This window comes from Rhipicephalus microplus, chromosome X, assembly GCF_043290135.1.
Source record: "Rhipicephalus microplus isolate Deutch F79 chromosome X, USDA_Rmic, whole genome shotgun sequence".
Lineage (NCBI taxonomy): Eukaryota > Metazoa > Arthropoda > Arachnida > Ixodida > Ixodidae > Rhipicephalus > Rhipicephalus microplus.
This window is the reverse complement of record NC_134710.1, coordinates 69141950-69162079: the sequence shown is the minus strand read 5'-3', so window position 1 is coordinate 69162079 and position 20130 is coordinate 69141950. Positions and strand designations below refer to the sequence as shown.

Sequence of the window (20130 nt, the reverse complement as noted above, 5' to 3'; positions counted from 1 at the left end):
CGCAAAACTGCTGTAGCGAGCACGCGGCGCTGTATTTCAAACTATTATTATATTTTTCAAAAAGAAAGAAGCAAATTTTTTATAATCATGTATTGCACGTATTAATTCAGGTATATAACACAAATAATAATATAAAGTTGTACTTTTTTAAAATACTGCGACGTACGTGGTTGCCAGCTTAGTTTTTTTTCTTCTGGGTTTGGTCAAAGAATTTTCGTTACACACGCTTAGACGCCAGAGCGGACGAAAGAGAGTCCACTTCCGGGCGTTGCGGGTGCTTGTGTCTTTTGAGTTATTACAGAGCTGCACTAAGCTTATTTCAACGGCTAATTTTATGTATTGTTACCCATGGTTTAGTTTTTTTTTTGTAGACCCATTGGAAGAAAAACAATAGTTTAGGGAACAGTGCTACTTTGTTTGCGAGCAACGTTTTTACAAAAACCGTTACAAGCTCTTGAGTTGCAGCAGCCTAACCTTGGGGTAAGCCTATTGTTGTACTTGCAGCAAAACCTTTCCCCTGTACCTGTGCTTGTTACATACGCACTATCGCTGTCGTTCTATGATCATTCAAAGTTTCAAAACCTGTGTTAGCATACAAAACAAGCTGTGTGTTATGATGAAACAGGGCCAACGTGGAGCTTGACACGGTTAACGCCCTCGTTGCCCTTTCATCGCTGTTCAGCGCTTGGTAACTGGCCACCTGTGATCGGTGTGTTGCTGAAATAGCCGCACCGCTCTCGGTTGGCTGCAGTGCGGGACATTCACTAGTTCCACAAGTTCATACTGGTACGACTACGGAACAGGCAGCGGGTACGGTGGCGTTGGCCGTATTGACAGCTTGGTGGTAAGCCATTTTGTGCTGGTGCTCAGAATTCATGCTTCTAAAATTTTGTTCTAATTGCGCGAAGGTTGCATTACAGGCATCAGTTCAGTTCTGCTTGTGTAATATGTTAGGAAAATGCATCATTAATTGGAATAGAAGAGTATGGCTGTGTGTAGAAGCAGTGACGTACCAACTCTTTCGCGAGTGGGGGGCTTCGAATAACGCGTTCGATGCTCTAACCACTGAGCTATCACAGCGGCCTTAGTGGGGGGCTGACCTACCGCACTCTATTAGCTGGTGTGGGTGTTTGTATATATATATATATATATATATATATATATATATATATATATATATATATATATATATATATATATATATATATATATATAAGGGAAACAAGTTTATCCATAAGGGCTCGTTTGTTCGTGTTTAGACACAATAATAATGAGATCAAACAGACAATAATGCCAAGGAAAGTTATTAAGCCAATTGTAATGTAAAGGTGAAGAAAGAAAAGTGGGGGAAAAGATATTCAACCACCCCAAAGTCTGGCAACAGACTTATGCAACGCCAAATGGAACCTTGCCAAGATATTTTGCTGTGGGCAGGATCCGAACCTGCGACCTTCCATGTGTGTGTGTGTGTGTGTGTGTGTGTGTGTGTGTGTGTGTGTGTGTGTGTGTGTGTGTGTGTGTGTGTGTGTGTGTGTGTGTGTGTGTGTGTGTGAGTGAGTGAGAGAGAGACATATGAAGCCATGGTAGTAGAGGTGGATGGAGAAGGATGAAGTGAGAACAGGAATAAACATGGCGTGTGAGCCAGGCCACGTCTGCCACTCATAATGCCACACGAGTCAACAGGATGAAGACCTGCCAGCCCCTTCATCAGTCGCTCATCATCGACGCAGTTCCCCACAAGAGGCCCTGACCATACATTGACCACCGAATTATCTTCTAGTAGCACCCAGCGACTAGCACCATGTCAGAACCATCTGCTGACCTTGACATCCCCAAGTCTGCTTTTTTCTTTTGCAAAAGCAGTAAGCCCGTTAGCATCTGCTGACGGGCTTTACTGCTTTTGTTATGCCTGACAGGCTTTACGAGTTTTAAGTCTTGCCTTTCAGATTGTGCTCAGCCCCAGCAACATTTCAGAGACTGATGGATACCGTCCTATCAGGCCTTAAGTGGCAGACATGTCTGGTATACCTCGACGACGTCATTGTTTTCTCAGCAAGATTCGCAGAACATCTAAGACGGCTGCTATTAGTATTTCGAGCAATAAGGTCCGCTGGCCTAACGCTGAAACCTGAGAAATGTCATTTCGGTTTCAAGGAACTCCGATTCTTAGGACATGTGGTGAGCCATGAAGGTGTTTGTCCGGACCCCGACGAGATCAATGCCGTCCGAAAATATCCGGTGCCGAAAGATAAGAAGGCTGTGATATGTTTTCTTGCCTTTGCGCCTACTACCGCAGATTTATCGCCAATTTCTCACGCATAGCGTCGTCCTTAACACGCAATACGAAAGATGATGTTCCATTTTTATGGGGCGAAGAGGAGCAAGCAGCATTTGACGATCTACGACAGCGCCTGCAGACACCACCTGTGCTTGCTCACTTTGACGAGGACGCTCCTATTATGATCCACACCGATGCCAGCAACGTAGGTTTAGGCGCTGTACTCGTCCAGTGGCAAGACTCAGCCGAGCGAGTGATTGCAAGTGCAAGTAGGACGCTTTCCCGTGCCGAGTCCCATTATTCAACAACGAAAAATGATGTCTTGCTGTAGTATGGGCAGTTATGAAGTTTCGCCCATACCTCTACGGCCGTCCCTTCCACGTACTCAGCGACCACCTCTCCCTTTGCTGGCTGACCAACTTGAAGGACCCATCTGATCAGCTAGCACACTGGAGCTTACGCCTGCAAGAATTCGATATGACGGTCGTCTATAAGTCGAGACGGCAGCACTCTGATGCTGATTGCTTATCCAGGTCACCTATAAAGCAAGACGATGTCTCAGAAGAGGATGACATGGCGTTTTTAGGAGTGGTTGACACGGTCACCATTTCGTCTAAGCAGAAAGAAGACTGCGAGTTCCTTCCTCTTATTAATTTTCTTAACGGCCAGTCTACAAGCGTTCCCAAGATATTTGCAAGGAGCCTGCTGTTATTCTGCTTGCGCAGTGGTGTTCTATATAAGAACTTTTCCTTCAGTGGAAGTGCCCACTTACTTGTCCCAACATCCATTCGCGATGAGATCTTAAGTGCTTGCCACGATAAGCCAACCTCCGGCCACCTCGCATACACGCGCACATTGGCCAGAATCCAACAGAAGTACTACTGGCCGAAGCTTTCAGGCACGGTAAAGCATTACATTCGCACATGCCTCGATTGTCAACGACGAAAATCGCCATCTTTAGAACCAGCCGGATCATTGCAACCAGTTCAAGTGCCCACCATGCCTTTTGCACAAATCGGAATGGACCCCCTTGGGCCATTTCCGACTTCGCACATTGGAAACAAGTTGGTAATTGTCGCTGCCGACTATCTTACTCGCTACGCAGAAACAAAGGCTTTTCTTTATCGAGCAGAACCACGGTAGACTCGGCACGATTTTTCATTGAAAATATCGTTCTGAGGCATGGTGCTCCTAGAATTATAACGGACAGAGGTACCGCTTTCACGGCCATGCTCTTTAAGTCAGTGCTTGAGCTGAGTGGAACAGCGCATCGAAAAACTACTTCCTACCACCCACAAAACCAACGGCTTAACAGAACGCCTCAACAAGACAATTGCAGATATGCTGAGTATGTACAGTACGGTCCTCTGTTAGGGGGAACACGTGAGCGCGTGGCCGGCGGTCCACGGGGCACAAACTGCTGGCGAGATTTGGAAATGCGGAGCATGCGTGCTGAATCGCAAGGGCGGTACTCGCCCGCGTTGTCGGCTACTTCCCCGCCCTGCGCTCGGCACGCGCTAGCGACAAGCTTGGCTGTGCTCGCTTCATCGACCATAGATTTCTATGTCTCTTATCAAAAGCGGCTGGCTGGTTTGAATAGCATTTGGAAAGCTTACAATTACATTTTTGGTGAGCACAAACACCAGGCTACGCGAGTGATGGGCTTCGTTACCACTTTCACAAAATTCCACAGCTGGGGGCGTGTTTACTCGCTGATCCCATTTTCGGCAGAGCTAGTTCTGAGAAGCGGCATGGCTAGAGTACATGAGGACGAAAGGCTTCGAATAGTCAAGCTGTACACCAAAGAATAGAGCCAGCGCGCTGTCACTGCCATCGCGAAAATGCCTCTTTCTCATTACTGGCGTAATCATCAGCATTACAAATGTAATTTTTTGCAGTGCCTAGTTCTGTCACACATAGTCTTATTTTGCTTACACTGACCTGCATTTTATTTTCTGTTCGGAGGGCAGAGATGTGTTTCATTACCTTTGCACTATTGTAATGTTTCGAGGCTACAGATCTGACCTCACTCGACCTGTCTGTCACAAAGGTTTTAGGAATACATTTTTTCTTGTTTACTCCGTAGTTTTCAGCGCGCGTATTGGTGAAACGAAATGATTTTTGGAAAAGTGAACGCTGTCGCATATTCCAAATAAGGAGCTTCTAGCATTTTCGCTTCCACGAAGAAAACAAAATGTAACGCGAATTAAAACTAACATCTGCTGGGTATTGCAATCCACAAAAATTATATAATTTTGTGTCCCGTCGTAGTGGGATACATTGAAGTATTTTCAAACATGCGTTTTCTTGACCTTTTTCTGCACATGGTTGTTTTTTATTTCGCATTTCGCCTATATTCTGAAATCGGATGCTGTAGCCATGAATGGAATTGCAACAAAGCTGCCGAGAAAGCACTACAAACGAATGGCACTTTTTTTTTCTGCGCGCTGATTACCCGGGGAGCAGCAGGGAGAGTGGCGGGGACATAAATCGCACCACAGAAAAGCGAACGCGGTATCCAGCGCACTGCAAGCGCCGGGGTGGAAAGTAGCAGATGAAACGCGGCAAGCCCCACACTTTCGCGTCTATGCGCATGCGCTGTGTTTGCAAATCTCGCCGCCAGTTTGCACCACGTGGGCCGCCAGCCACGCGTTGCCGTGTTCCTTCTAAGAGTGGACCATAATGTTCATCGACGTGGATCATAAAAATTGGGACGACGTTCTACCATACGTGACATTTGCCTATAATACGGCGCAGCAGGAAACTACCTGAAGCATGCCATTTAGTCTTCTTTATGGCCGTGAAGTGGCGACAATGCTAGATGCCATGTTGCTGCACGATTATGACGATACAGACACGGATGTTCAAGACTTTACCCAACGAGCTGAAAAGGCACAGCAGCTATAACGCGTGCGAATCGCCCGGCAGCAGAGTTACGAAGCGTAACGTTATAACCTGCGACACCGATACGTCACTTATCAACCAGGCGAGAAAGTGTGGGTCTGGAGCACTATTCACCGACGCGGCTTTTTTGAAAAGTTACTGAAGAAGTACTATGGTCCCTACAATATTGTACAGCGCCTAAGTGACGTGAATTATGAGGTCGTCCCTGACAGTTCCTCACGAACTCGCCAGCAAAAATCAGAAATAGTACACGTTGTACAGATGAAGCCATATTGCAGTGAGCCATTTCCATAATACGTCAACGACATACACCACGTACTTTGTAGCAGAGCATCGGGACGATGCTCTTCCTGGAGGGAGGCAATTGCTGCATTCAACCCGCAGAGAAGAGCTCGCGCAGCAAGAAAGACGGAAGTTCTTGCCCGGTCCTCTTTACGAGCGTTTTTCATTTTAATAAATGTGAGCTCTTCTATAACGGACTTCTGCTGTGTCTGCGTCGTGACAATATGATAGCGTGAGCCACAATAGCTAGCTAGGGAGATCAACCGGAGTTATAGCATCCGGTTCGCTACCCTAAAAATTTTATTATAGTATGCAAAGTAGACCTCGTGGGTGCAGCTTAACGATGAATGGGTTGGCCTCACATTGTACGGTGTTGAAAACAGGATGTGATGAACGGTGGTATTCGGTAGGAGACGTTTGGATTCCATTTTACATGAATTTTTTTTTGTGAAAATCCTGTCAATTTTTCTGCTGGAGATGTTCGACTAGGCTATTTGTGAAGGGGTGGCAAAGGGGAGAGTAAAGAAGCTATCATAAAAAGAATTGGGGTAGCTTTGTGCTAGTGCTGCCAGCCCTGCTTAAAGGAAGGGTGCAGAAAAAGAATTGGGGTAGCTTTGTGCTAGTGCTGCCAGCCCTGCTTAAAGGAAGGGTGCAGTTTGGGGGGAAGGGGGGGGGGGCTTTTTTGTCTTTGGTACTTTATTTCTTTTTTTTTTTTTGTTCTTTTCCAGACATTTGGAGTCTTGTCTTCACTTCCTATGTCTGTACATTTCTAAATTTATTATTTTTTCCCTTTTTCCTCTCTCTTTTGCTGTCTCGGTTGCTTCCCATTTTTTTTTTCATTTTCAAGCGTGTTTATTCCTCCGTTATCCAAATCAATCACAGCTTACGAAAGCCAGTGCCCCTCTGCACTCAATCTCATCAACAAGGCGCTCAAAAAATGAAAGGACACAACAATTGTGCTGGGTATATTAAACACATTATTAGGTGCCTGTCTAAGGAGTCTGGTTGGTTCGTAATATTATAGTCTGTACGAAGACAGTCATCATACTTTGAGTTCACTGTTGCGTGGCCGAAACACAGTTGGTTTGGCTGAATTTTCATCGGTGCGGATATCAAGCACACCCGTGTGCTTCGCCTTGCCAGCTAACTCTAAAGAACCATGGGTGGGTAAATCATCCACAGCCGTATTCTACAACGTCGCTCATAAAGGCAGAGTAACCTTGCAATAAACCAAAGCAATCCTGAGCAATTTGAAAAGATGCATGCTTTAACTGCGATTGAAGCAGTGAAAGAATGAATCACTTTCATCGAACGCAGAAAACTGCACTATATTGCAGTAAGCGAAGCGCACTTTTTTGCAATGCTCTTGCGGAGCGCTCAATTGCTACTGGCATGCTGATAGTTGAGTGTGCTTCTCAGAAAAACAAGCATGGCGCTCGAGTGAATCATTAATCAGGCAGTGCCTGTGTGCCTGCGCCGATTAGCTTCGATGCGCGACCGTACCGCGTGCGCTGGCGCCACGCAGAGCACGGCCACGGTGCGTCGTGTTCGCACCGAGAGTGAACGGCCCTGTACATCAACTCCCACAAGTCTGTGTGCACATCGTGACATCACTGCAAGTGGCATTAAAAATATGGATATTTTGCGTTCATTGCTTCGAGAAGAAAGTTGTGAATTAGGGTGTCATCATGTGCCCAATAACTACGGCTAGTTCAAACAAACCCAGTTGTACAATTTCTTGGGTTTACAAACCCAAGAAATTTGGCTAACTTAATTACTCTGCAGTGGTTAGTCAAGGAGCTGAACTGTGTTGATTTGCATTGAGAGCACATCATTAAAGCCCAAATACTCATGGGGCATGCATCATCTTTTTTACTTGCATGAAGCACATAAACGAAAACTAGCAGTTCTGCTTTGGGTCATTTGCTGTTCAGTGTTCGATAACTTTTGCTGACAGATATCAGTCGGGCGTGATCAGTTGGCAAAACACTTTTGTGTACATTGTTGACACCTCTTTGAAATTTTTTAAATATTTGCAGCTGGTGGGGGGCCCCGCCGCGGTGGTCTAGTGGCTAAGGTACTCGGCTGCTGACCCGCAGGGCGCGGGTTCGAATCCCGGCTGCGGCGGCTGCATTTCCGATGGAGGCGGAAATGTTGTAGGCCCGTGTGCTCAGATTTGGGCGCACGTTAAAGAACCCCAGGTGGTCTAAATTTCCGGAGCCCTCCACTACGGCGTCTCTCATAATCATATAGTGGTTTTGGGACGTTAAACCCCACATATCAATCAATCAATGCAGCTGGTGGGGGGGGGGATCTGTGTGATGCAAAAAGTTGTGCAGATGAGATCGTCTAGTGAAATTTTAGCTTTCATCAGCAAGTATTCAGATCAAGTATCCATGTTGCAGCATTGGTAATCATTTTCACAAATATTATGGGCACATGCTTGAAGAGAATGTGCCCAAAACCACCATCATTATCAGCCTGACTACGTCCACTGTAGGACAAAGGTATCTCCCATGTTCCGCCAGTCGACTCGGTCCTGTGCTTGCTGCTGCCAATTTATACCCGCAAACTTCTTAATCTCATCTGCCCACCTAGCCTTCTGTCCCCCCTAACCCGCTTGCATTCTCCAGGAATCCAGTTACTTACCCTTAATGACCAGTGGTGATCCTGTCTGCGTGCTACATGCCCGGCCAATGTCCATTTCCTCTTCTTGATTTCAACTATGATATCCTTAACCCCTGTTTGTTCCCTAATCCACTATGCTCTCTTCTTGTCTCTTAAGGTTACACCTACCATTTTCCTTTCCATTGCTCACTGCGTCGTCCTCAATTTAAGCTGAACCCTCTTTGTAAGTCTACAGGTTTCTGCTCCGTAGCTAAGTACCGGCAAGATACAGCTGTTATATACTTTCCTCTTGAGGGATAGTGGCAATCTACCTGTCATGATTTGAGAGTGCTTGCCAAATCTGCTCTACCCCATTCTTATTCTTCTAGTTACTTCAGTCTTGTGGTTCGGCTTCGTGGTTTTTACCTGTCCCAAGTAGACATAGTCATTTACAACTTCAAGTGCACTATTACCTATCTCAAAGCGCTGTTCTCTTCCGAGGTTGTTAAACATTGCTTTCGTTTTCTGCAGATTAATTTTAAGACCTACTTTTCTGCTCTCCTTGTCTAACTCCGTAATCGTGAGTTGCGATTCATCCCCTGAGTTACTCAGCAATGCAATGTCATCGGCGAAGTGCAGGTTACTAAGGTACTCTTCATTAACTCGTATGCCTAACTGTGTCCATTCTTGCCCTCTGAAAACCTCCTGTAAGCAGGTGGCAAATAGCATTGGGGAGATTGTATCCCCCTGCCTTACACCCTTCTTGATTGGTATTCTGTTGCTTTCTTTATGAAGCACTATGGTAGCAGTTGATCCTCTGTAGATTTCTTCCAGGATGTTTACATATGCTTCGTCGACGCCCTAATTCCGCAGTGTCTGCATGACTGCTGATATTTCTACTGAATCAAACCCCTTCTCATAATCTGTGAAGGCTATGTATAGTGGTTGGCTATTTTCTGAGCATAATGGTTGGCTATATTTTCAGCATTTCTCTATTACCTGATTGATAGTATGAATGTGGTCGATTATTGAGTAGCCTGTTCGAAATCCTGCTTGTTCCTTAGGTTGATTGAATTCTAATGTTGTCTTAATTCTGTAAGCAATTACTTTTGTATAATTCTGTAAGCAATTACTTTTGCAGATAGTTTGTATACTACGAAGAGCCAGCTGATCGGCTTGTAATTCTTCCAAGTCCTTGTCATCTCCTTTCTTATGTATTAGGATGATGTTAGCAATCTTCCAAGATTCTGGTACTCTTCCCGTCAGGAGACGCCTCGTAAACAGGGCTGCTAGTTTTTCTAACACATTCTGTCCTCCATCTTTCAGCAGATCTGATGTTACCTGATCCTCACCAGCAGCTTTGCCTCTTTGCATGCTCAACAAGGCTTTTCCGACTTCTTCGATCATTACTGGTGGGACGCCATCTGTGTTACTGCTAGTTTTTATATTAAGGTCATGGTTGTCTCTGCTACTGTAGAGATCTCTGTAAAACTCTTCTGTTATTTTAACTATCCTATCCGTATTGGTAGTTACTTTGCCTTCCTTGTCTCTTAGTGCATACATCTGTGGTGCAATTATGTACAAATTCCACATCCGGACGGAGGCGTTCCGTCGGTGACGTCAAAAAGTGGGCGGTCCGCAGCAGTTGTGAGGACGAGGGGAAGCGAACAGCCAATGAGAGAAATGGAGGCTTGCGTCATCATTTTGACGTTAGTTTGGGGACCGTATAGCACAGTGAAAAGTGTTTGTAACATGTTGAGAAGTGTGTAACTATTATTGTTCACTATTAAAATGTGTTGGCACTAGTTTTCAAACGTTGAATAAGAAACACGGCACAATCCAAACGTATTTTTTCGTTATTGTTTTGAAATGACGCTAAATTTAGTGGGACGGTAAGTAGTGGCGCTAAATACAACCCCGTTTCAAGCAGTTACTGTTCTCATATCTCCACCACTATTCAAACCTAAATGGCGCAGGTGTTTTGTGGCACAACTTTTGAAGCCGTTGGCTCAGTCGAGCGCAATCATGGCGGAGGGCAACGGCACCAGTAGCCAACAGCAGCAGCAGCTCATCCGCGTTTCCGAGGTTCAGCGTGCACTGGTGCTCGCGTTTATGGACAAACATCCCCAGCTCGCGGCTAAAGCCATCGAGCTGCGGCACGGCGTCACCGTCGCCGACTGGTGGCGGCTGTGGCAAGAGCTCGGCAACGCGCTGAACTAAGAAGGGCCTGCGCAGAAAAACGCAGAGGAATGGCAGGCCTGGTGGCGCAGGCAGGTGCACGAGGCTGGCCGTGACGCCGCCGCTGCAGCTGCCGCACAGGCGAGACGATTAACTGTGGCAGTGGAAATGCCATGTTGTCTAAGTGTCCGAATGCTGAAACGTCATGAAGCCCTGACATTTCAATCCAATCCATGCCATCTTGCAGCCATTTCAATCCATCCGGTTCCTTTCGGACGGTCTCTCCGACCGTTCCTTCGCCTTCGTCCAAAAACCGCAGAAAAACAGTCACGGGACACCTTGGCCCACGTCACATGGAACGTCACAGCATTCGTCACGGTTCAAATAGGCCAATCGCGTGAGACTCAATGGAACAGACCGCCTCCGTCCGGATTTGGAGTTTGTACATAATTGCACCACTGGTTTTTGCCTATCCCATGTTTTCTCTTCACTGCTTTGACGCTTCCTTTGTTCTTCAGAGCGTGTTCAATTCTCTCCATGTTATACCTTTTTGCGTCGCATACCTTACACTTATCAACTTCGAAAGCCCTACCAACTCTATTTTGTCTGTTGTACTTGAGGCTTTCATGCTTTGACACTTCTTAATGAGATTCTTAGTTTCCTGGGACAGCTTGCCAGTGTCCTGTCTAACTACAGTACCTCCAACTTCCACTGCACACTTCGTAATGATACTCGTCAGATTATCATTCATTGCGTCAACACTAAGGCTGTTTCCCTCGATAAGAGCAGAGTACCTATTCTGAAGTGAGACTCTGCATTCCTGTACTTTCCCTCTCAGTGCTAGCTCATTGATTGGCTTCATGCATAACAGTCTAGGCGAATTCTGGACCGTACCATTCTATGGTCACTGCATCGTACCATGCCAAGCACTTCTACATCCTGCACAATGCCTGGGTGTGCACTCTGTATAAAGTCTATTTCGTTCTTATTTTCGCCATTAGGACTCCTCCATGTCCACTTGCGGTTTCCTCGTTTTCGGTAGAAGGTATTCAAAATCCGTAAATTATTGCGTTCTGCGAATTCTACTAGTAGCTCTCCTCTGGCGTTTCTAGTACCGATGCCATAATCTCCCACTGCCTGGTCTCCAGCCTGCTTCTTCCCTACCTTTGCGTTAAAGTCGCCCATCAGTATAATATACTGTGTTTTTACCTTACTCATTGCAGATTCCACATATTCATAGAAGTTTTCAACTGACGCGTCATCATTGCTGGACGTAGGCACATAAGCCTGTACCACCTTCATCTTGTATCTCTTATTCAGTTTAACTACGATACCTACCACCCTTTCATTAATGCTATAGTATTCCTCTATGCTGCCAGCTATGTTTCCGTGGATAAGGAACCCCCACTCCCAGCTCTCTTCTGTCAGTCAAGCCCGGATAGCAAAGGACATGCCCATTCTGTAGCACTGTATAGGCCTCATTTGTCCTCCTAACCTCACTGAGCCTTATTACATCCCATTTAATGCCCTCTAGCTTCTCGAATAGTACAGCTAGACTTGCCTCACTAGATAAGGTTCTAGCGTTAAACGTTGTTAAGTTCATGTTCCAATGGCGGCCTGTTTCGATCCACAAAACCACAATACTGTGCGGGGAAATACAGTAGTCAGCAAGCTTAACACGAATGCTCCGCAGCATGTCTTCAAAAAGTTTGATTCACGGTAGTGCAGCATAGCTTTGGGCTCTGCATCTGAGATTTTACTCTTGCATGCCGACATGGTATCTTGGCATGGTATCTCGACATTATCTCAGCAACAGCGCCCAGCGCTTCACGGCTGGCGTCAGTCCTAGTAGTCCAGGTCACGTGTTGGAGCGTTTGTGTTAAGCTTGCTGACGACTGTACATATTCAACCCTCTTAATATGCAGCATGAGTTAGTTGGCAGCTCAATGCTTGGGCTGTGAACAGAAGCAACAAAGAATATTTCGGTGTGATTATTGAATCTAGGAGACTGCTATACAGTAACGGGCAGCTGTTACATCCATGTACTGCTGCATTTCTGGAAAAATTGCTTCACCTATTCATTTTCACTTATATTGCTTTCAACATTGAATGTTCTCATTTACACCAGGCAAAGTGTGAGTACTTGTCAGCTGAGATTATAAACAAATAAAAAAAGTAATTGGAACAGAAAATTGGGAAGCTTGTGCTGTTTCAATGACGGGTTACATCAATTTTGGTAAGGGTAACGAAGTATAACGGTAACTACTTGTGTATTGTAATTTGTTAAATAAAAAGCTAGTGAGTCAATGTGGACAAATCCACTGCTATTGAGCACTTTAGAAATAATGGCCCCTTTGTTTTCCTTGGCTTCGTAAGGTGTCTGAAAAATAGGCCCCTAGAGCTATTACTTTTCTTTTATGCAAATTAGGCCTCATTAGCCTCATGAAAGTGTGCAGGATTGCGACATTCTATAAGCAAACATGAAATTTGGTGGAGTGATAGATTGCTTCTGAAAAACTCACGATAGCAGGTGACTCGATGTCTAGCTCTACAGAGTAAATTAACCTGATTTCTGGTTTCAATTGATGACTGCTCTTGACAGATTACTATTGGACTGATTCACATCACTTGTTACGTTTATAGAGTGGTGGTACAAGCTTCATATTTACATCAGCTCTCCCATTTGTGAAAGCGTTTTTCTCGGCAGCATTGGCACAGTATGCTTTGTGTTATAGCGATGATCTGTCAGTTTGCTTGGAGCAACCTTTGAAAAAAATACTGCAGGATAAGTAGCCTGTAAATCATTTTGATATGGTCCTCCAAAGTTTCATTATATCTATGAAAATCATCACGTGCTCAATAGCCCATGTATTCTCAATTATCATAGTGAATTTTAGTGCCATAGTTTTCGAGCCACTGCAAACAACTAGTACAGATAGTGTAAAATGTTGACAAGGCATGAATGTCACAAGGCAGTTTCTTAAGGCATGCAGCATCTCATCAGATGCAATACTATATCAGTAGCGCACACTTCTCCTTGTTTTGAACTTCTATTCCAGGCTTTGTGCCCATGTTGAGGATAAACTTGCCAATTTCACTGGTATCTCACTGCTTAGGCTTTTTTAAGCTGATAGTATATTTAGCATGGCTTCACTATGAAGGACAACCTATTTTGTCACAAGTTCCAGCCTGTGAAATAACTTGAAGATTATATAGAGTGTGTAAACTTCTGAAATGAGATTATATTGGTGAGCTGACACTGACTACCAGTAATTTGTTATTCTAAAAAATTCCTGTCTATAATATGCCCGAGTACTGACATGGCCACCCTCACTATATAAACGAAGCTAGCCTCTAAAAGGTAAATATAGGTTTCACAGTGACATTCAAAATTAGGATGAACTTGGGACCAACATATTTGGCTGCTGCACTTGTGATGAATTCATGTATTCCATTACTAAATTCTATGCATTAGTAGTTGTGAATAACCCAAGCTGTCCTATGTGAATAACCCTGACTGTGCCCATAATCGCTGGTTCTGATCAGTGGCATGAGGTGTGCATAATTTGCTTTTTCTCGCATTACAGTTGCTAGCAAAATGTCACAACAAAACTTGTTTATTTAACAAGCTGGTGTAGTAAAAAAAAAGCCCTTTTCTTGTGTGATGAATGCTTTACCTGCTTGACATGTTCAACAGTGATCGAACTAGGGATGTTGCTGCGATATCCTTTGTACGTCTACTGTATTTGTGCAAAATGCTCTTTCGGTGTGAATTACTTATTAGCTTGATATACCATGCATGAATAGCTTTGTGTCCTTTTGGAAGATTTATTGTGTGGAATATTCAAACTGTATTTCTGCGATAGAATTTCTGTGGTAGCTTACATTGAACACTGAAGTAAGTGTTCAGCATAGAATTTTATAGACTGCTTGAGCCCACTAATGAATCTTTATTGCTTGAAATAAAAGGGAATTTTGTGGCTTCAAAAAAAAAAAAAAGACTATTCATGACTCGCACTGTGAACTACCAAACTGCACCCACTCAAGCTGCTGGTCACTTTTTCAACATTACAACAAACAAGTAAACCAGGAGAGGCCAACGATGAACTTATTTTCAACCATGCAGAATTGACATGCACCAAACTAATCTTTATTGACAAGTCAAGATCTAAGCAATGACACATGAAGTACAAACACAGCATCAATTATGCCATCGTTTGACGTGCTGATTTCTTCTACATTGGGTACGGCTTGCTCACTGTTAAAAAAAACCCGACATAGTCACACAGTTAGGGCTGAACACCCCACAACACATGCAATACAGTATTGGCAAAAGCATAATGGAGAGAACGCATGCGATGACTACATATAAGCACTAAAAGGGGCAAAGTGCAAGTATTTGTGTGCTGTTTGGAAATGGTCTTAAAAAGTGGCAGTTTCCCGTTGCTGTGACCTGTAGGGACAACGAGTGGCCTGAGATATGTCCACTATGGAGCCACCGCCAGTCGCCCTCAAGTGGGATCCCAAGAACCTCGAGATCAAAACACTGTCCGTGGAGAAAACTCTGGAACCCCTGGTCATACAGGCAAGGAGAATGCCTCCAAATATCTAGTAGCTGGAGACTGTTGTGGTGAAATCAATAATTTTTGTTGCTTGGCTAGGTGACAACACTGGTAAACACAAAGGGACCATCTAAAAAGAAGAAAGGCCGTTCAAAGCGGGCTCATGTCTTGGTTGCTGCTGTAGAGCGGGCCACAGAGAACTTCATCAAAAAGGGAGAAGAGATTGCAACAGAGAACCCCGACATACATCAGGAAATGATGGCAGCTGTAGATGAAGTGCGGAAGACAGGTAAGTAATGAGTTGGTGTGGGGGGTGGCTTTTAATGAAAGGGAGCATACAAGTGTGCAAACCCACACTGTATTGTCGCCTGTGCTGGTGCTAACTACAAGTGACCAGGAAAAGCAAACGCATTGATAACAGCTGTCTCAGAAGGAGAGTTAGAGTGCTTGCTGCTTTTCATGTGAAAGATCCATTCTTTTTTCTGGGTTGATAGTTATCATTAGCAGTTGCTGCTGGGCATGGGTCCATGCTTGTGTGTTCACTTTTATGAAACGCACCCCTGTACACATCAGAAAAGTGGCATGTTCAGTAACATGTCTTGCAGGAGAGGCCATGAGCAAAGCCTCGCGCGAGTTTGCGGAGGACCCTTGCTCGTCAGTCAAGAGGGGTAACATGGTGCGCTCAGCACGGAACCTCCTGTCTGCTGTCACTCGACTACTGATTCTTGCCGACATGGTGGATGTACACCGGCTGCTAAAATCTTTGCGTGTGGTGAGCACTCAATATGGGCCTTGTTGTGTGGTCCATTTGTGAAGACTACATATTATCTCAGGTTGAGGATGACTTGGACAAAGTCAAGAATGCGTCCAGCCAGTCCGAGTTGATGGAGTTCTTCCGAAACTTCGGTGTCAACACTGTTGACCTGATACAGCAGGCTGCACGTAGGCAGGCGGTGAGAACTAGCGGACAGCAGTGTGTGCTGGAAGGGCACAACACCATCCTTCTTTTGTTGTTGTAGGAGCTGAAGGACTCAAGGTTGCGAGATGACCTTGCTGCTGCCAGGGCAGTGCTGAAGAAAAATAGCATGATGCTCCTCACAGCCTCGAAGGTACAAAACACAACCACCTTCAGGTTTGTCGCCTCACACAGCATACTTACTGCCCACAGGTCTACATTCGTCATCCTGAGCTTTCAGCTGCCAAGGAGAACCGAGATTTTGTGTTTCGGCAAGTGTGTGAAGCAGTCAACACAATTGGCGATGTTGCACAGGGTCGTGCTGGTGCCTTAGTGCCATCCTATGAGGGCCCCGGCGAGTTAGCAGCTGCACTGGATGATTTTGATGTAAGGCCTGTACTTTAACTGGGTGGGTAGAAATTTTAATTAACATTGGTACCTTTGTTCTATTTTGCTTCACCAGGAGCGTGTTGTGCTGGATCCACTCACCTACAACGAACTGCGCACCAGGCCAGCTTTAGAAGAGAGGCTGGAGAGTATTATCAGTGGAGCTGCCCTCATGGCCGATTCATCATGCACTCGCGATGAACGGCGAGAGCGCATCGTGGCGGAATGCAATGCTGTTCGGCAGGCGCTGCAAGACCTACTGGCCGAATACATGGCAAGTGCAGGCCGCAAGGAAGACTCCCTGGACAAGGCTGTGGAGCAGATGGGGCGCAAGACACGGGACTTGCGGCGGCAGCTGCGCAAGGCAGTCGTGGACCACGTGTCAGACTCGTTTCTTGAGACACAGGTGCCTCTACTAGTGCTGGTAGAGGCAGCACGTGCTGGGGACGAGCGACAGGTCGAGGAGTATGCGCGTGTGTTTGCCGAGCATGCCCACAAGCTGGTTGAAGTGGCCAGCCTGGCCTGCTCCATGTCAAGCCACGAGGATGGTGTGAAGATGGTGCGATGTGCGGCGGCCCACATTGAGGGCCTCTGTCCACAAGTAGTGAATGCAGCTCGTATCCTTGCTGCAAGACCGCGATCTAAAGTTGCGCAGGAGAACATGGATGCTTTCAGAGATGCCTGGGAGACGCAGGTGCGTCTGCTTACAGAAGCTGTTGATGACATCACCACCATCGACGACTTCTTGGCCGTATCAGGTAACCCAAATTCAAGCATGCAACTTTGATCCCTCCTGACAGTTTTTACAACTGCCCTAAATGTACAAATGTGTAACCATGATGCTTGTTATTAGCATCTTATTTCCAACGTTTAATATATTGAGTGGCACTGCTGTGGCCATAATGTTAGTTGCTATTGCCAGTGGACATGTAGCGAAGGGTATGCTTATCTCTCTTCTCATATAGTGTGCTTACTGCCTTCACTATAGTGTCATTAGAGTTTCATTGTATATTACTAGTCTTACAGAGGCTCTTGGGAATAGTACAAGAGGAAGCTCATACACATACTATTACGTACTACCACAGTCACTTGGTACGATTAAATGTCTGCTTTCATGATAGTAGTGTTATGGAAGATTGGCTTAAAAGGTGTGTGGCTGCAGTAGCCTATGGAGGCCGTGGTTTTTGTTGCACTTTTTTGGCAACTAGGGATGCTTAGCTGTCACACTTTAGTTCATTCTGTTCAACAGGATTCTTCTTTTTTCCATAGAAAATCACATTCTTGAAGATGTCAACAAGTGCGTGCTGGCTCTGCAAGAGAACGATGCAGATGCTTTGGACCGTACCGCTGGTGCCATTCGAGGGCGGTCAGCCCGTGTGTGCAATGTGGTAACTTCTGAAATGGACAACTATGAGCCAGGTATCTACACAGAAAGAGTACTTGAGGCTGTGGCAGTGCTGAGAGATCAAGGTAGGATTATTGCTTGTATTGGGGTTCATTCTTTGAAGCTTTGTTCCATTCCTTTCAGTTATGCCCAACTTTGCCCAGAAGGTTGAGATGGCAGTAGAAGCACTGAGTGCCAGTCCTCAGAAAGAGATAGATGAAAATGAATTTATTGATGCTTCACGTCTAGTTTACGATGGCGTTCGTGAGATTCGACGTGCAGTGCTCATGAATAGGGTAAGTGACTTTTAAAGGCTTTTATATGCCATTTATGGTTTTGAAAATTCTTTTAGCTTGATGTTGACTCGGAGGATGAAATGGATGGCTCAGATCTCTCAGGAAGCTGGGTCTCCCTTGGTTCTCAGAGGAGCAGAGCCTGTGAGGACAAGTCTAGACTATGTGTGCATTATGGGATACAGGTCGCTTACTGTGGTGTGCTTGTATGAGCTGTGCTTTCTTTGTTTCTAGATGGTGGTTAATGCTTTATACTAGCTGTTTTGCTGGGTGATTTTTCGTAGAGTGCCGAGGAGTTGGACTCCGAAACTGAGATTGAGTACGAGGATAACACCTACGAAACACGCAGCAAATGTAAGCTTCTGTCCTTTGTCTGCTTGGGGATGAGCTGAATGCTGTCTTAGTTGCATAAGCATGCTATTCTTTTTGCAGCCAGTGCCCACACTGCAGACTATGATGAGTATCCAGACATCAGTGGCATCAACAACACACGAGTAAGGGCTGCTCACTAGTCATGCATTGGCAAAGGTGCTTGACTACTTTCCTATTTGCAGGATGCTTACCGCCTCGTGTCTGAAGAAGAGAAGCAGAAGATTGCTGCTCAGGTGGAGACATTCCGCACAGAGAAGAACAAGTTTGACCGCGAAGTGGCCAAATGGGATGACACCGGCAATGATATCATTGTGCTGGCTAAGCAGATGTGCATGATTATGATGGAAATGACTGATTTCACAAGGGGCAAAGGGCCCCTGAAAACAACTATGGACGTCATCAACGCTGCAAAAAAGATATCAGAGTATGGCACGAAACTGGACAAATTGGCACGAACCATTGCTGACCAGGTAATAAAACAATGGTGTATGCTCGTGAGTGCACTAATGCATATTTTTTTTTCCACAGTGCCCAGAGTCGAGCACCAAGAAGGATCTAATTGCTTATCTTCAGCGCATAGCACTTTATTGTCACCAGCTCAACATCACCAGTAAAGTGAAAGCTGATGTGCAGAACATATCTGGAAACCTCATTGTCTCTGGGGTGAGTTGTCGAGCTAAAGCTTAGCTTGCACTTCAGTCACAGTTTTTCTTTTTTTCAGCTTGATAGTGCCACATCTCTGATTCAAGCTGCTAAAAACTTAATGAATGCAGTGGTGCTAACAGTGAAAGCTTCATATGTAGCATCTACTAAGGCAAGTAGCCTGACACTTGGTGGCACATTGCTCTGTACTAACACTTCCCCCTGCCCTCTTATTACAGTATCCAAGAAGTGGCGTTGTGAGTGTAAGTAGGTGCTAGTAGGGCATGCCGGGTTGTGCATTATGTGCAAACTTGTATGTCAACGGGACTATCATTTCTTTACAGTCACCAATTGTTGTGTGGAAGATGAAGGCACCTGAAAAGAAGCCTCTGGTTCGCCGGGAGAAGCCTGAAGAAGTCAGAGCTAAAGTACGCAAGGGCTCACAGAAAAAGAACATCGCGCCCATCAAAGCGCTCAGTGAGTTTCAGAGTCTGGCCGAATCAGTCTGAGTGGCATGCCCTCCTGCACGGCCTGTCCTCGTAGCCCCATTCGGTGCTAGGTTGTGAACAGTCACACACAGGTGGTCACCTCCCCAATAAAGAAAATCACCTCCCTCCACCATGTTGTGTATGCAGTCCGGCATGCATCCCATTACCCTCCCTGTCTGCTCGATTATGTGTGCTTTCTTGTCAAGTGCCCTTTCATAACCAAGCTAGGGTTTCTATTTGCAGCATGAGTCACTACTGCTGTGGCTGTCACTGCTTTCTTGCCTGTTCAAGCGAAGGACGTGCTCTACTTTCTCCTAGCACTTCGTTAGTGGTTTAGAAACAGATTCATCTCTGTGTGGAAACGTGGTGGGCCCACTTCTGCATCTGGTCTTGTAGTAATCGCACCAAATACATTCCTGTACACGTGAGAACTCTTGCTAGTGTCACCAATTACACTGTAACCCACTAATATTTTTAGCCACATCTGCCACAATTAATCGCACGAATATGCTGAGTAATGTTTCTTGCTTTCCCATCTCTGTGGTGCTCTCGAAACATGGCAGGGACTGCTCGCGTTCTTGAGGGAAGGCTTGTTTACCTAATCGCTACTAAAATTACACTTCAGTGAGTGAAGTTTTTGTTTGTATATTATATATTTAAGAGATGCATTATGTATGGACAATAACAAATGTGTTCCACTTGTGATTATGCCTTTTTTGTTTTTTCACTTTTCTACAAGCTCTTCCCATGCACCCACTGTGCCTGTAATGGGAAACTACTGTTGTCCTATGAATAAGC

General features: G+C 45.3%; 1 protein-coding gene across 5 annotated transcripts; it reads left to right on the top strand.

Moving 5' to 3' along the window:
• The first annotated feature begins 261 nt into the window (after positions 1 to 261).
• alpha-Cat (catenin alpha) lies at positions 262 to 20037 on the top strand. Of its 5 annotated transcripts, XM_075877078.1 has the most exons (18): positions 262 to 480; positions 14709 to 14834; positions 14911 to 15100; positions 15417 to 15583; positions 15645 to 15764; positions 15831 to 15920; positions 15980 to 16153; positions 16230 to 16911; positions 17423 to 17623; positions 17682 to 17833; positions 17890 to 17974; positions 18263 to 18324; positions 18385 to 18672; positions 18731 to 18865; positions 18924 to 19016; positions 19084 to 19107; positions 19189 to 19321; positions 19576 to 20037. In XM_075877078.1, the coding sequence occupies exons 2-18, from the start codon at positions 14730 to 14732 to the stop codon at positions 19578 to 19580; spliced, it is 2706 nt and encodes a 901-aa protein (XP_075733193.1). In that variant the 5' UTR covers positions 262 to 480; positions 14709 to 14729; the 3' UTR covers positions 19581 to 20037. The 5 variants fall into 5 exon arrangements, with proteins under 5 accessions (XP_075733193.1, XP_075733192.1, XP_075733188.1 ...); XM_075877077.1 differs by lacking the exons at positions 17890 to 17974; positions 19576 to 20037 and adding an exon at positions 18115 to 18184 and having other exon boundaries at positions 19189 to 19462; XM_075877073.1 differs by lacking the exon at positions 19576 to 20037 and having other exon boundaries at positions 19189 to 19462.
• The last annotated feature ends 93 nt before the right edge of the window (positions 20038 to 20130 follow it).

Coding starts and splice junctions, on each gene's coding strand:
- alpha-Cat (XM_075877073.1), top strand. CDS start 14,730: ATGTCCACTATGGAGCCACCGCCAGTCGCCCTCAAGTGGGATCCCAAG. Junction 14,835..14,910: donor TGGAACCCCTGGTCATACAG/GCAAGGAGAATG, acceptor TTGCTTGGCTAG/GTGACAACACTGGTAAACAC. Junction 15,584..15,644: donor TGCTAAAATCTTTGCGTGTG/GTGAGCACTCAA, acceptor ATATTATCTCAG/GTTGAGGATGACTTGGACAA.